Here is a 13,787-nt window from a genome sequence, read left to right as displayed (position 1 = left end):
AGACAGAGCGAGACAGAGACAGACATAGAGACAGAGACAGAGCGAGAGAGACAGAGAGACATTGACATTACTGAGCCCTGCTGTAGAAAAGCCTTGGTAATCTTTGCAGTGAGTCGATGGCTGCTTCTGCACCAGGAGGTAATGGCAGAAATTTGATGGGATAAAACTTAGCCCAGTTACCCAGCCTTACACCCTAAGGTGATTCAGATGTGTACAGTACATCTAGGATTAGGTATGTCTGCACTTTTCATCATGCTATTATTGGCATGTACCGTACTTTTACTTGAATCACAATCCAATTCATACCTGTCATTTAGAACAAGGTATGTTGTATGTATGAACTAACTGTGAAGGGAAGCACTACGGCAGGGGTGTCAAACTCATTCCATAGAGAGCCTAGTGTCTGCAGGTTTTTGGTTTTTCCTTTCAATTACGGTAAGCCCTAGACAACCAGGTGAGGGTTCCTTACTAATCAGTGACCTTAATTCATCAATCAAGTACAAGGGAGGAGCGAAAACCCCGTAGACACTCAGCCCTCTGTGGAATGAGCTGCACAATGTGATGAAAGTAAACCCAGAGCACAGAGCCAGATCACCCTGAACTTTACATGACATTCTACTGTATTCAACTAGAGCTAGGCTAGCCTTGAACCTGTAGAGAATTCTACAGTGGAATAAACAGGTACAGTAGGAACGGAACAGAACGCCTATGGGTTTCAAGGAGAGCTTGAATCTTAAGCACCTCGGTAGCTTTAGGGATGTGTGCAGATACTGCATGAATTTGCATGAATATCACAATGCAGTCCTCTAGCTTTTAGGTCAAGGTCAGTTATGAATTCATCCCCGCCTACAATGACTGTGTGTGTGTCTCAAATGGCACCCTATTCCCTATGTAGTGCACTGCTTTTGACCGGGGCCCATGTAGGGCATAGAGCGACATTTGGGACTCAGACTGCGTTTTCACCACATTGCCACTGAATGGAGGGGACTAGTAACACAAGTGTCTTACCCAAAGAGTCCCCTGTGCAGGCGAGGCAGTTACAGAGCGAGACGGGAGAGACAGAGGACAGTGAAGAGCATGAGAACAACCGACAGCAAGGCTAAAGCACAGTACAGTGTGTCAGCACCATGTTAACACTGAGCAGAGACAACAAAACAGACAATGAGGAGACAAGGGGGCACGGCCACCGTATCCACACCGTATCCACACCGTATCCACACCGTATCCACACCGTATCCACACCGTATCCACACCGTAGACACACAGTACATGCATCGGCACGTCACAGTCAGAAGCACATGGGCAGACATTAAAAGTATCGAAAAACAAATAAGCTGATTTAGTTGAACCAATCGTCACTGACGTAACCAACATCGTCACATTAATCAAATATACAGTACCAGTCAAAAGTTTGGCCACACTTACTCATTCAAGGGTTTTTCTTTATTTTTACTATTTTCTACATTGTAGAATAATAGTGAAGACATCAAAACTATGAAATAACACATATGGAATCATGTAGGAACCAAAAAAAGTGTTAACCTTTACGGGATCGGTGTCCCATATACGGGACGGTTGAGCTAACGTGCGCTAATGTGATTAGAATGACAGTTGTAAGTAACAGCAAACTTTCCAGGACACAGACATGTCTTTTAAGGGCAGAAAGCTTAAATTCTTGTTAATCTAACTGCAATGTCCAATTTACAGTTGCTATTACAGTGAAAAAATACCATGCTATTGTTTGAGGAGAGTGCACAACAACAAAAAACGTATCACGCCAACTGGTTTGATACATTCACCTCTGAAGGTAAATAATGTACTTACATTCAGTATTCTTGCTCTGATTTGTCATCCTAAGGATCCCAGAGATAAAATGTAGCATAGTTTTGTTTAAAAAAAATCCATTTTTATATTCAAATGTAGGAACTGGGTTCTACAGTTTGAACCCCTGCTGTCTCTGGCTCTACACCCACCCCGCCCGGCCATCTAGATGTCTGAAAGTTAGTGTATAAGCGAATGATCCATCATGTATGACATTCCTGGGAGTGTGTAAACTTACATTTTGTATTACCATATCATTTTTGTATGTTCTCTATAGTTATGTACTTGAAAATGTATCAATTGACCAATTCGGCACATTTGGGCAGACTTGATACAAAATAGTGCAGTATTGCAATGCTTCACTGGATCAATCTGAAACGTTGCACACACACAGCTGCCATCTAGTGGCCAAAATCTAAATTGCGCCTACACTGCAATATTATATTGTGGCCTTTCTCTTGCATTTCAAAGATGGAACAAAAAAACAAATGCATATTTTTTTGTATTATCTTTTCCAGAACTAATGTGTTATATTTTCCGACATTAATTTCACATTTCCACAAACTTCAAAGTGTTTCCTTTCAAATGGTATCAAGAATATGCATAGCCTTGCTTCAGGTCCTGAGCTACAGGCAGTTATATTTGGGTATTTAAGTCAGAAAAAAGGGTCTGATCCTTAAGAGGTTAAACAAATCAAAATATATTTTATATTTCAGATTCTTCAAATAGCCACCCTTTGCCTTGTTGACAGCTTTTCACACTCTTGGCATTCTCTCAACCAGCTTCATGAGGTAGAGACCTGGAATGCATTTCAATTAACAGGTGTGCCTTCTTAAAAAGTTAATTTGTGGAATTTCTTTCCTTCTTAATGCGTTTGAGCCAATCAGTTGTGTTGTGACAAGGTAGGGGGTATACAGAATATAGCCCTATTTGGTAAAATACCAAGTCTATATTATGGCAAGAACAGCTCAAATAAGCAAAGAGAAACAACAGTCCATCATTACTTTAAGACATGAAGGTCAGTCAATACGGAACATTTCAAGAACTTTTAAAGTTTCTTCAAGTGCAGTCGTAAAAACTATCAAGCGCTATGATGAAACTGGCTCTCATGAGGACTGCCACAGGAATGGAAGACCCAGAGTTACCTCTGCTGCAAAGGAAAAGTTCATTAGAGTTACCAGCCTCAGAAATTGCAGCCCAAATAAATGCTTCACAGAGTTCAAGTAACAGACACATCTCAACATCTACTGTTCAGAGGAGACTGAGTGAATCAGGCATTCATGGTCGATTGCTGCAAAGAAACTACTACTAAAGGACACCAATAAGAAGAAGATACTTGCTTGGGCCAAGAAACACGAGCAATGGACATTAGACCGGTGGAAATTTGTCCTTAGGTCTGGAGTCCAAATTTGAGATTTTTGGTTCCAACCGCCGTGTCTTTGTGAGACGTGGTGTGGGTGAACGGATGATCTCCGCATGTGTATTTCCCACCGTAAAGCATGGAGGAGGAGGTGTTATGGTGTGGGGGTGCTTTGCTGGTGACACTGTCTGTGATTTATTTAGAAGTCAAGGCACACTTAACCAGCATGGCTACCACAGCATTCTGCAGCGATACGCCATCCAATCTGGTTAGTGGGATTATCATTTGTTTTTCAACAGGACAATGACCCAACACACCTCCAGGCTGTGTAAGGGCTATTTTACCAAGAAGGAGAGTGATGGAGTGCTGCATCAGATGACCTGGCCACCACAATTCCCCGACCTCAACCCAAGTTAGATGGTTTGGGATGAGTCGGTCCGCAGAGTGATGGAAAAGCAGCCAACAAGTCCTCAGCATATGTGGGAACTCCTTCAAGACTTTTGGAAAAGCATTCCAGGTGAAGCTGGTTGAGAGAATGCCAAGAGTGTGCAAAGCTGTCAACAAGGCAAAGGGTGGCTATTTGAAGAATCGCAAAAATATAATATATTTGGATTTGTTTAACACTTTTTTGGTTACTACATGATTCCATGTGTTATTTCATAGTTTTGATGTCTTCACTATTATTCTACAATGTAAAAAATAGTAAAAATAAAGAAAACCGTTGAACGAGTAGGTGTGTCCAAACTTTTGACTGATGGTGTATATATATTTTTTAAAGCCTCTAATATACATTCATACATTGCCACTGTCTTCATCAGGAAAGCCCCGGGACACTGTCTACTTTTGACAAACAGCCGGTATATCTACTTAAACACTTTTAAATGAAGATGAGTATAAGAAGTCGAGCTGAAGAGATGACACATACCCTGGCTATCCCTTGTAGTCATCTCACCAAATCACCACCACCTGTGTCCAGCTCAAACTACCTAGTCTATTGGCTGCCAATGGAATCCCAGTAAATCCGCTGGTTGGTCAACAGCAGCAAAGCCAGGTAGTCAACAGCAGCAAAGCCAGGTAGTCCTCAGATTGTCTTACTGTAGAATACTGCAGACTGGAGAGAGTAGCCTACTTCCCTGACCTGACCTTCCTCTTGGCATCAGAAAAGGCTCATGACTCAATTATCACACCAGTCAGTGGAATAAAGACCTGCGCTTGCCCTGTACTGTCTTCACCACTGTTTACTAAACTAAGCATGTGCCCCAAATGGTACACTATTCCCTATGGGCCCTGGTCAGAAGTATTTGGTAGAGCAAAGAGGACATGTTCCATCTCATCAGCAGCCTATTGAGACGACAGCATAAAGCCATCCATCAGAAGTGTCTGATGTCTTAAATCATACTGACTTAACTACCTTAGCACTAAGAACAACCACAAATGAAGCTGTTGATTAAGTTTACCATAGTCACTAGCTACTAGCATCCCTGCGGTGCGGTACTACCACTTTCTATCACAGCGTCAGTCCATAATAGACTACTGATGAAGCCTGGTGCTCCCGAATCAGTCTCTTTCATCTCCACTTTCTTTAACTCCTCTCAGAGTAAACAGAATATACAAAAAAATTATTAAAGCCTTGTGATTTAGATACAGTTCTTGGTTGGCTATGGCAGATCAACGGCTTGATGATGATAAATGGTTTTATGAAATGGCGAGTAACTACAGTAAATTACACTTTTTTCACCCATGGCTGTCTCTTGTCCCTTCGCAGCAGACATGGTGTTTGGAACATCGAATTGCAATAAAATCACAGTGTCAAATCGCAATACATAAAGAATCGTAAGAATCACAATGCATATCGTATCGGCACCTAAGTATCGTGATATCGTATCGTGAGGTCTCTGGCAATTCCCAGCCCTAGGTAGGATACAGTAGTGTTATTGTGCCTACCTGAAGGGTTTGGGTGGTAGGATACTATAGTGTTATTGTGCCTACCTGAAGGGTTTGGGTGGTAGGATACTATAGTGTTATTGTGCCTACCTGAAGGGTTTGGGTGGTAGGATGCTGAAGCGGGTCTTCTCCAGCATCTTCCTGATCTTGTTCCGTCCTCCAGACACGGTGTTGGCCTTCATTTTCTTGGTGGCCTTGTGGTCTGTGGGGAACTCCATGTCTCCAGGCAGGTCTGGGATGGAGAAGCGGTTACCCTTCTTCTCCTGGATCTTGGGGATGTGGGGACCCCCGTTCATCTTCTCGTGTACGATCCGGCTCAGCAGCTCTTTGAACACTTGGGAGAGGAGAGGAGGGAAAGTGGGTGAATGACAAGACTGAGTCACAGAACTAGGGGGGGGGGGGGAGAGCTGTATTGGAATGCAAATTCCTGGTAACTATCCCAACATTTCCAGGATTTCCAGAACTCATGGTTGGAAGACTTGGGAAAGTTACATGAATTTTGCAACCAAATACAAGACACAGGTACAGACTACTGTTGACATCGGTCATTTAAATTTCAGATGGTCCGGCATCATTAATTAAATAATCCTATCTTTGGTAAGAGGACAGATTGTACTAACCGAAGATGTTGGTCTTGACTGTGAGGGAGAGGTGTGTGTTGTTCCTCAGGAAGTCCATAGCTTTGGTGTAGGAGATGTTCTCAAAGTTCTGACCATTGATCTCCATTATCTCAAGGAGGAAAACAGAGAGTTGAGTCAACTGCACTTGTTACTGAACTAACCATAAAGTGCATCTGAACAGCAATCTAAAAAGTATGAAATGTATGGAATAAAAACATGAACTTCAAAATGCAAAAGCAACACAGGAAAAAAATACAATAATAAGCACTTCTCTTACCTGGTCTCCCCGTTTGAGTCCTGCCTCGGCGGCCTTGCTGCCCTCCTCCACTGACTCCACGAAGATGCCGAAGCCCCTTTCGCTGCCGCCATGCAGGCTGAAGTAGAGCGGGGACTCCCTGGAAGGTTTCTGCAGGGTGATCTGCCTCCACTTGGCCTTGGCTGCACACGCTATGTTCAGCAGCCGCAGGTGACCATTCATTTTCTACAGGAACAGATCAGGTTTCAACACCCACTCACTCAACTGACCTGGCTAACAGATCTGGTAATAGATGTTCAACCACAGACAGAGGATCATATGTCTGTCTGACCACAGAGTGATGAGACTTTAGTTTAGTGAAGGTGTGAACTTCAGGTTAACGTACATTATGTTGCACCCAAAATGGCACCCTATTCATTATATAGTGCACTACCTTCAACCAGGGCTCATAGTCCTCTGGTCAAAAGTGTTGCACTATACAGGGAATAGGGTGCTATTAGGGACGCACAATTAGTACAGATACAATATAGGAAAGGTGATCTCACTGTGGTTTCTAGCAGCTTTTCAAAGTCTTCAAGGAACTGCGTCATGGCCGGGTCGCCTTCAAAGTCGTTGAAATGATTGTTCACCCATAACAACACTATCCGTGTCACCTGCACAGGGAAACACAAGGCCGTCAAAGCTTATTCAAAAAGCTTCAAAGAGCATCCTGTACATTTTCCAAAAAATGTCAGCAAGCTTCAATCATCAAACATTCAACTTTAGCTGAGGCTAAAGATATCATAGAGGTGAAGGACCCTTGCAGAACCCTTGCAGTTCTTTGAACCGCAAGGGTCCGGAAATGCAGTGACTGAAAATATAAGTGTAGTATTGTTCTAATCTAAGGAAAGGCCATCTTGGCTCACAATGCTGCAACCACAGCACAGACAGAGCTACAAACAGCAACTCTCTCTCTCTCTGAGGGGATGGGTCCCCCTTTAAGAGGAAGAATGATTACACACCAAATGATATCTCCATAAGACTATTGACAGCACAAGACTAATCTTATGTTAAATCAGTTATGAGAGTATCTCCACTGGACAAATCCCCCTTACACCCAAGACCGCTGACCTAGCAGAAGTTGTATTGATTACTGTGTAGTACACCCATGCTTCACACAAAGAAGCAGACACACACACACACAGTAGTGTACACACCGTGTCTCTGAGGCTGTCGACTTTGAACCACTCGAGCAGCTTCTTGCCGACCTCCATGGGGCTGGAGAGGAAGGTGCGGTAGGTGAGGAGGAAGTCTTCGATGTAGGTGGGGTCCACCACTGACGGCTCCTCCACCAGGTGCATGATCAGACGCTCTGGGGTGCCCTGAGTGGATAGACAAACAGAAATCAATCACGACTGCATTCCAACTGTCAATTAATTTTAATACAACTTTATTAGTCCCCCAAGGGGCAATTAAGACAGCCTTATCACCAAGGAGACCGAATCATTTTGGACAACTATTTAGAAAAATGACAAAATAAAACATTTAACTGAGTGAAAGGATGGCACTTATTCAAAGCAAACCTTGTTGTGTGAGGTTGCAGGTCACCTGACAAAAATATATCGCTATGGGAAGCGAGTGTGATTTTAGAGGAAGAGAAACTAAAGCAGGCAGTTATCAAACAATTTAAAGACAAGAGAATCCAAAAGTGAGGATCAGTACTCAGACCAGCAGCAACCCATTTATACTGTAGCTGTTAGGGGGAGCAGAGGCATCTTAGGAGATGAAGACAAGGGAATCAGTCTAGTCCATTAGCAGATCAATAGCTGGCTGTTTACAGATCAATGGGTTGGACCATAGCAAGCAAGCACGCATGCAAAAAAAAAAAAAAAAAAAGTGTCTACAGGAGCAATAGTATAACACGGTGGTAGTCTTAGCCAGGTAGTCAAGGCAGTGCACACATACAAACCATTTAGACCGGTTTCCCAGACAGATTACACCCTAAGCCTAGACCTGGACAATGGAACTTCACCATCAGTGCAGGACAAGGGTAGGCCTAATCTGTGTCTGGGAAACAGTCCCATTAACTCCTACACTTCCTGCCTCACCTTGATGACGATGTGTCCCTTCCTGGTGCCGCTGCGGTCCAGCTCGCGATGCTCCTTCACCATGACGATCTCTCCCTCCTCCTCCACCTTGTGAGTGTTTTTCTCCACATGGTTGAGAATCCGCCAGTAGTCCTCTTGGGCGATGCACACAAACTGCTCAACAATGACATGGGGACAGCGGGTGAACTTATAATACAGGAGCCTGTTGCTCTGCACCAGAGCTGGGTACTCAAACAGTAGAATGGAGCAGTCCATGGAGCAGGAGAAAGGCATGGCTGGGGGCTTGCACTAATGGTCCACCCACACTCCCCTAGCTACTAGTCCAGTTATGCTAGTGTACAAGCTAACAGACTAGCTATACTCCCTTAGCAACTGGCCCAGCTATGATAATAAACACTAGCCACAGTATGCTATCTTGGCTAACAGACCTGCTACACTCCCCTAGTTCACATTCACCTGGCTGAATGGTCAAGCTACACTCCCCTGGCTAGCGTTCACCTCTCTGCTGTCTCACTGAGCTGTTGTTCAGGCTCTGAAACAGGGACAGGAAACAGTGTTTCTGATAAAGGAGCTCTTTAAGGAACCAATCAGGTCTGGGTAGAAACTGGTTACTAACAGAAAGAGCGAGAGCGAGAGAGCTCAAAACCACTTATGGAGCAGCAGGCTACTCCTACTACTGCTGCCTCCCATATCAACATCAAGACCAGGTTCCATATGACTAAGCAACAGCTCTTCAACCTAGTCCTGCTTTACTGGTGAAAATCAACACCATAGATACCAACACAAGACCATTTACACAACTACTCCCTATATTTGCAAGGAATACAAGAACATTGTCATATTCATCTTCCAACCCGATGTCAAAAGGGAATGAAAAGTTCCAATTGTATTTCTCTCAGAGGCTGCTCCTTGCTCAGTATAATTATAGTTATAATAGCAGTCTGACAAGAGGTTGAGTGGGCCGTTCCGACTCGAGTGGCCATTCACAGTGAAATTAGTAGGTATGCATCCCAAATGGTACACTACTCCTGATATAGCGCACTATTTTTGAAAAGGGCCCAAAGTACACTGTATAGGGAATAGGGTGTCATTTGGGAGTCGGCCCAAAAGCACAGATCTCAATGAGAGGATAGTATCTCACCTGGCAGTCATCCCCCTTGGTGCGCACCACTCCGCTCATGTACTGCTTGTCCAGGGAGGGGGAGATACCGAAGCTGTTGCCCATGCAGAGGGTCTCCATGCGGCTGTCTGGGTGGCCGATCTCCACCCCCCCGTTTAGGATCACATACCACAGGTCCAGCTGGGGAGGTTGCACAATGATGACATAAGCAGCAACGCCAAACACATCACAACAACAGCGAATGAATGGCTGACACTGACTGACTGGCTGGCCTTCATAATAGAGATGCTTTTATGGACCTTCACTCAAAATAATCATTGATGCCTGGTATTATAACGTGTCTCTGTATGTGGTATACGGAGCTTGAGTGAATAGAAGAAGTCCTCCAGTTCTGTAAATCATTGACTGTTGCTGCTCTGCAGCAAGTTTCCTGCCTAGCTTTGAACAGAGTTAACTTGGGCAGTTGGCTACATACAGCCCATTCATTGGGATATGAAGGCCGTGGCTACAGGTGAGATATGGTGTTTTTCCTGAGCACGTTATCCAGACCAGGAAAAACTCAAATCAAATCGTTATTCGCCAGATGCGCCGATTACAACAGGTGTAGACTTTACTGTGAAACGCTGACTTACGAACCCTTTCCCAACAACGCAGTTCAAAAGTAAAAAATAAAAAAGGAAATAGTAGCACAATAAAATAACGATAATGAGACTATATAAAAGGAGTACCGGTACTGAGTCAATGTGCAGGGGACAAGGTAGTGAAGGTAATATGTACATGTACACTACCAGTCAAAAGTTTGGACACCTACTCATTCAAGGGTTTTTCTTTATTTTGATTTTTTTTTTTTACATTGTAGAATAATAGTGAAGACATCACAACTACGAAATAACACATATGGAATCATGTAGTAACCAAAAAAGTGTTAAACAAATCAAAATATATTTTATATTTGAGATTCTTCAAAAAGCCACCCTTTGCCTTGATGACAGCTTTGCACACTCTTAGCATTCTCTCAACCAGCTTCATGAGGTAGTCCACTGGAATGCATTTCAATTAACAGGTGTGCCTTCTTAAAAGTTAATTTGTGGAATTTCTTTCCTTCTTAATGCGTTTGAGCCAAATCAGTTGTGTTGTAACAAGGTGTGGGGGGGTAAACAGAAGATAGCCCTATTTGGTAAAATACCAAGTCCATATTATGGCAAGAAAAGCTAAAATAAGCAAAGTGAAACGACAGTTCATCATGACTTTAAGACATGAAGGTCAGTCAATACCGAAAATGTCAAGAACTTTGAACGTTTCTTCAAGTGCAGTCGCAAAAACCATCATGCGCTATGATGAAACTGGCTCTCATGAGGACCGTCACAGGAATGGAAGACCCAGAGTTACCTCTGCTGCAGAGGATAAGTTATTTTGAGGTACCAGCCTGAGAAATTGCAGCCCAAATAAATGCTTCACTGAGTTCAAGTAACAGACACATCTCAACATCAACTGTTCAGAGGGGACTGTGTGAATCAGGCCTTCATGGTTGAATTGATGCAAATAAACTACTATAGGACACCAATTAGAAGATGAGACTTGCTTGAGCCAAGAAACACGAGCAATGGACATTAGACCGGTGGAAATGTGTCCTTTGGTCTGGAGTCTAAATTTTAGATTTTTGGTTCAAACCGCCGTTTCTTTGTGAGACGCGATGTGGGTGAACGGATGATCTCCGCATGTGTATTTCCCACCGTAAAGCATGGAGGTGGTGTTATGGTGTGGGGGTGCTTTGCTGGTGACACTGTCTGTGATTTATTTAGAATTTAAGGCACACTTAACCAGCATGGCTACCACAGCATTCTGCAGCGATACGACATCCCATCTGGTTTCGGCTTAGTGGGACTATCATTTATTTTTCAACAGGATAATGACTCAACACACCTCCAGGCTGTGTAAGGGCTATTTGACCAAGAAGGAGAGTGATGGGGTGCTGCATCAGATGACCTGGCCTCCACAATCCCCCGACCTCAACCAAATTGAGATGGTTTGGGATGAGTCGGACCGTAGAGTGAAGGAAAAGCAGCCAACAAGTGCTAAGCATATGTGGGAACTCTTTCAAAACTGTTGGAAAATCATTCCAGGTGAAGCTGGTTGAGAGAATGCCAAGAGTGTGCAAAGCTGTCATCAAGGCAAAGGGTGGCTATTTGAATAATCTTTTTTGGTTACTACATGATTCCATATGTGTTATTTTATAGTTTTGATGTCTTCACTATTATTATGCAAAATAGTAAAAACTAAGAAAAACACTTGAATGAGTAGGTGTGTCCAAACTTTTGACTGGTACTGTATGTTGGGGTAAAATTTACTAGGCAATCAGGATAGATAATAAACAGAGTAGCAGCAGCGTATGTGAAGAGTGTGAAAGAGTGTGAAAGTGTGCCTATGGGTGAGTGTGTGAGTTGCGTCAATATGCATCTGTGTGTGTTTTATGTGTGTGAGCGTATGTAGTGTGTTGGTGTGTCAGTGTAGTATGTGTGAGTGTGTGGGTTGAGTTCAGTGATTGTGTATAGAGCGGGTGCAAGAGAGTCAGTGCAAATAAAAAAGGGGGTCAATGCAAGTAGTCAGGGAAGCCATTTGATTAACTGTTCAGTAATCTTATGGCTTGGGGGAAGAAGCTTCTCAGGAGCATTTTGGTCCCAGACTTGGCGATCTGGTACTGCTTGCCGTGCGGTAGCAGAGAGAACAGTCTATGACTCAGTCTGAGTCACTAGGCTATATAAACACACACTACCACACAAAACCCACACACATTCACTACATACGCGCACACACACACACTTTTACACTCATCATTTGCTGCTGCTACTCTGTTGTTTATTTGACTCTCCTGATGCCTAGTCACTGTACCCTGCCTTTATGTACTGGACATACAGTTGAAGTTGAAAGTTTACATATACCTTAGCCAAATACATTTAAACTCAGTTTTTTACAATTCCTGACATTTAATCCTAGTAAAAATTCCCTGTTTTAGGTCAGTTAGGATCACCACTTTATTTTAAGAATGTGAAATGTCAGAATAATAGTAGAGAGAATTATTTATTTCAGCTTTTATTTCTTTCATCACATTCCCAGTGGGTCAGAAGTTTACATACACTCAATTAGTATTTGGTAGCATTGCCTTTAAATTGTTTAACTTGGATCAAACGTTTCGGGTAGCCTTCCACAAGCTTCCCACAATAAGTTGGGTGAATTTTGGCCCATTCCTCCTGACAGAGCTGGTGTAACTGAGTCAGGTTTGTAGGCCTCCTTGCTCGCACACGCCTTTTCAGTTCTGCCCACACATTTTCTATAGGATTGAGGTCAGGGCTTTGTGATGGCCACTTCAATACCTTGGCTGTTGTCAATATATCCACATAATTTTCCTTCCACATGATGCCATCTATTTTGTGAAGTGCCCCAGTCCCTCCTGCAGCAAAGCACCCCCACAGCATGATGCTGCCAACCCCGTGCTTCACGGTTGGGATGGTGTTCGTCGGCTTGCAAGCCATCCCCTTTTTCCTCCAAACATAACGATGGTCATTATGGCCAAACAGTTCTATTTTTGTTTCATCAGACCAGAGGACATTTCTCCAAAAAGTACGATCTTTGTCCCCATGTGCAGTTGCAAACCGTAGTGTGGCTTTTTTATGGCGGTTTTGGAGCAGTGTCTTCTTCCTTGCTGAGCGGCCTTTTAGGTTATGTCGATATAGGACTCGTTTTACTGTGGATATAGATAGTTTTGTACCTGTTTCCTCCAGCATCTTCACAAGGTCCTTTGCTGTTATTCTGGGATTGATATGCACTTTTCACACCAAAGTACGTTCATCTCTAGGACACAGAACGCATCTCCTTCCTGAGCGGTATGACGGCTGCGTGGTCCTATGGTGTTTATACTTGCATACTATTGTTTGTACAGATGAACATGGTACCTTCAGGCGCTTGGAAATTGCTCCCAAGGATGAACCAGACTTGTGGAGGTCTACAATTTTCTTTCTCAGGTCTTGGCTGATTTATTTTGATTTTCCCATGATGTCAAGCAAAGAGGCACTGAGTTTGAAGGTAGGCCTTGAAATACATCCACAGGAACACCTCCAATTGACTCAAATGATGTCATTTAGCCTATCAGAAGCTTCTAAAGATTCATTTTCTGGAATTTTCCAAGCTGTTTAAAGTTATAGTCAACTTAGTGTATGTAATCTTCTGACCCACTGGAATTGTGATACAGTGAATTATATGTGAAATAATCTGTCTGTAAACAAAATTACTTGTCTCATGCACAAAGTAGATCAAATCAAATCAAATTTTATTGGCCACATGCGCCGAATACAACAGGTGCAGACATTACAGTGAAATACTTACTTACAGCCCTTAACCATTTATTTTTAATAAAAAAGTAGAATAAAACAACAAAAAAGTGTTGAGAAAAAAAGAGCAGAAGTAAAATAAAATAACAGTAGGGAGGCTATATATATACAGGGGGGTACCGGTGCAGAGTCAATGTGCGGGGGCACCGGCTAGTTGAGGTAGTTGAAGTAATATGTACATGTGGGTAGAGTTA

General features: G+C 43.1%; 1 protein-coding gene across 2 annotated transcripts in view; it reads right to left on the bottom strand.

Moving 5' to 3' along the window:
- LOC121580109 (rap guanine nucleotide exchange factor 6-like) overlaps positions 1-13,787 on the bottom strand; it is a 168,016-nt gene that overhangs the window by 28,535 nt on the left and 125,694 nt on the right. For both annotated transcript variants that reach the window (XM_045224327.1, XM_045224328.1), the window contains exons 11-17: positions 9,230-9,388; positions 8,089-8,241; positions 7,198-7,362; positions 6,547-6,654; positions 6,023-6,226; positions 5,746-5,854; positions 5,216-5,459 (exon numbers count right to left, since the gene is read on the bottom strand). In XM_045224327.1, the coding sequence (XP_045080262.1) occupies positions 5,216-5,459; positions 5,746-5,854; positions 6,023-6,226; positions 6,547-6,654; positions 7,198-7,362; positions 8,089-8,241; positions 9,230-9,388 (1,142 nt within the window). The remainder of the gene's footprint in view (positions 1-5,215; positions 5,460-5,745; positions 5,855-6,022; positions 6,227-6,546; positions 6,655-7,197; positions 7,363-8,088; positions 8,242-9,229; positions 9,389-13,787) is intronic.

The sequence above is a fragment of the Coregonus clupeaformis genome, chromosome 13 (genome assembly GCF_020615455.1).
Source record: "Coregonus clupeaformis isolate EN_2021a chromosome 13, ASM2061545v1, whole genome shotgun sequence".
Lineage (NCBI taxonomy): Eukaryota > Metazoa > Chordata > Actinopteri > Salmoniformes > Salmonidae > Coregonus > Coregonus clupeaformis.
The sequence above is the reverse complement of the archived record's forward strand: the minus strand, read 5'-3'. Positions and strand labels throughout refer to the sequence as shown.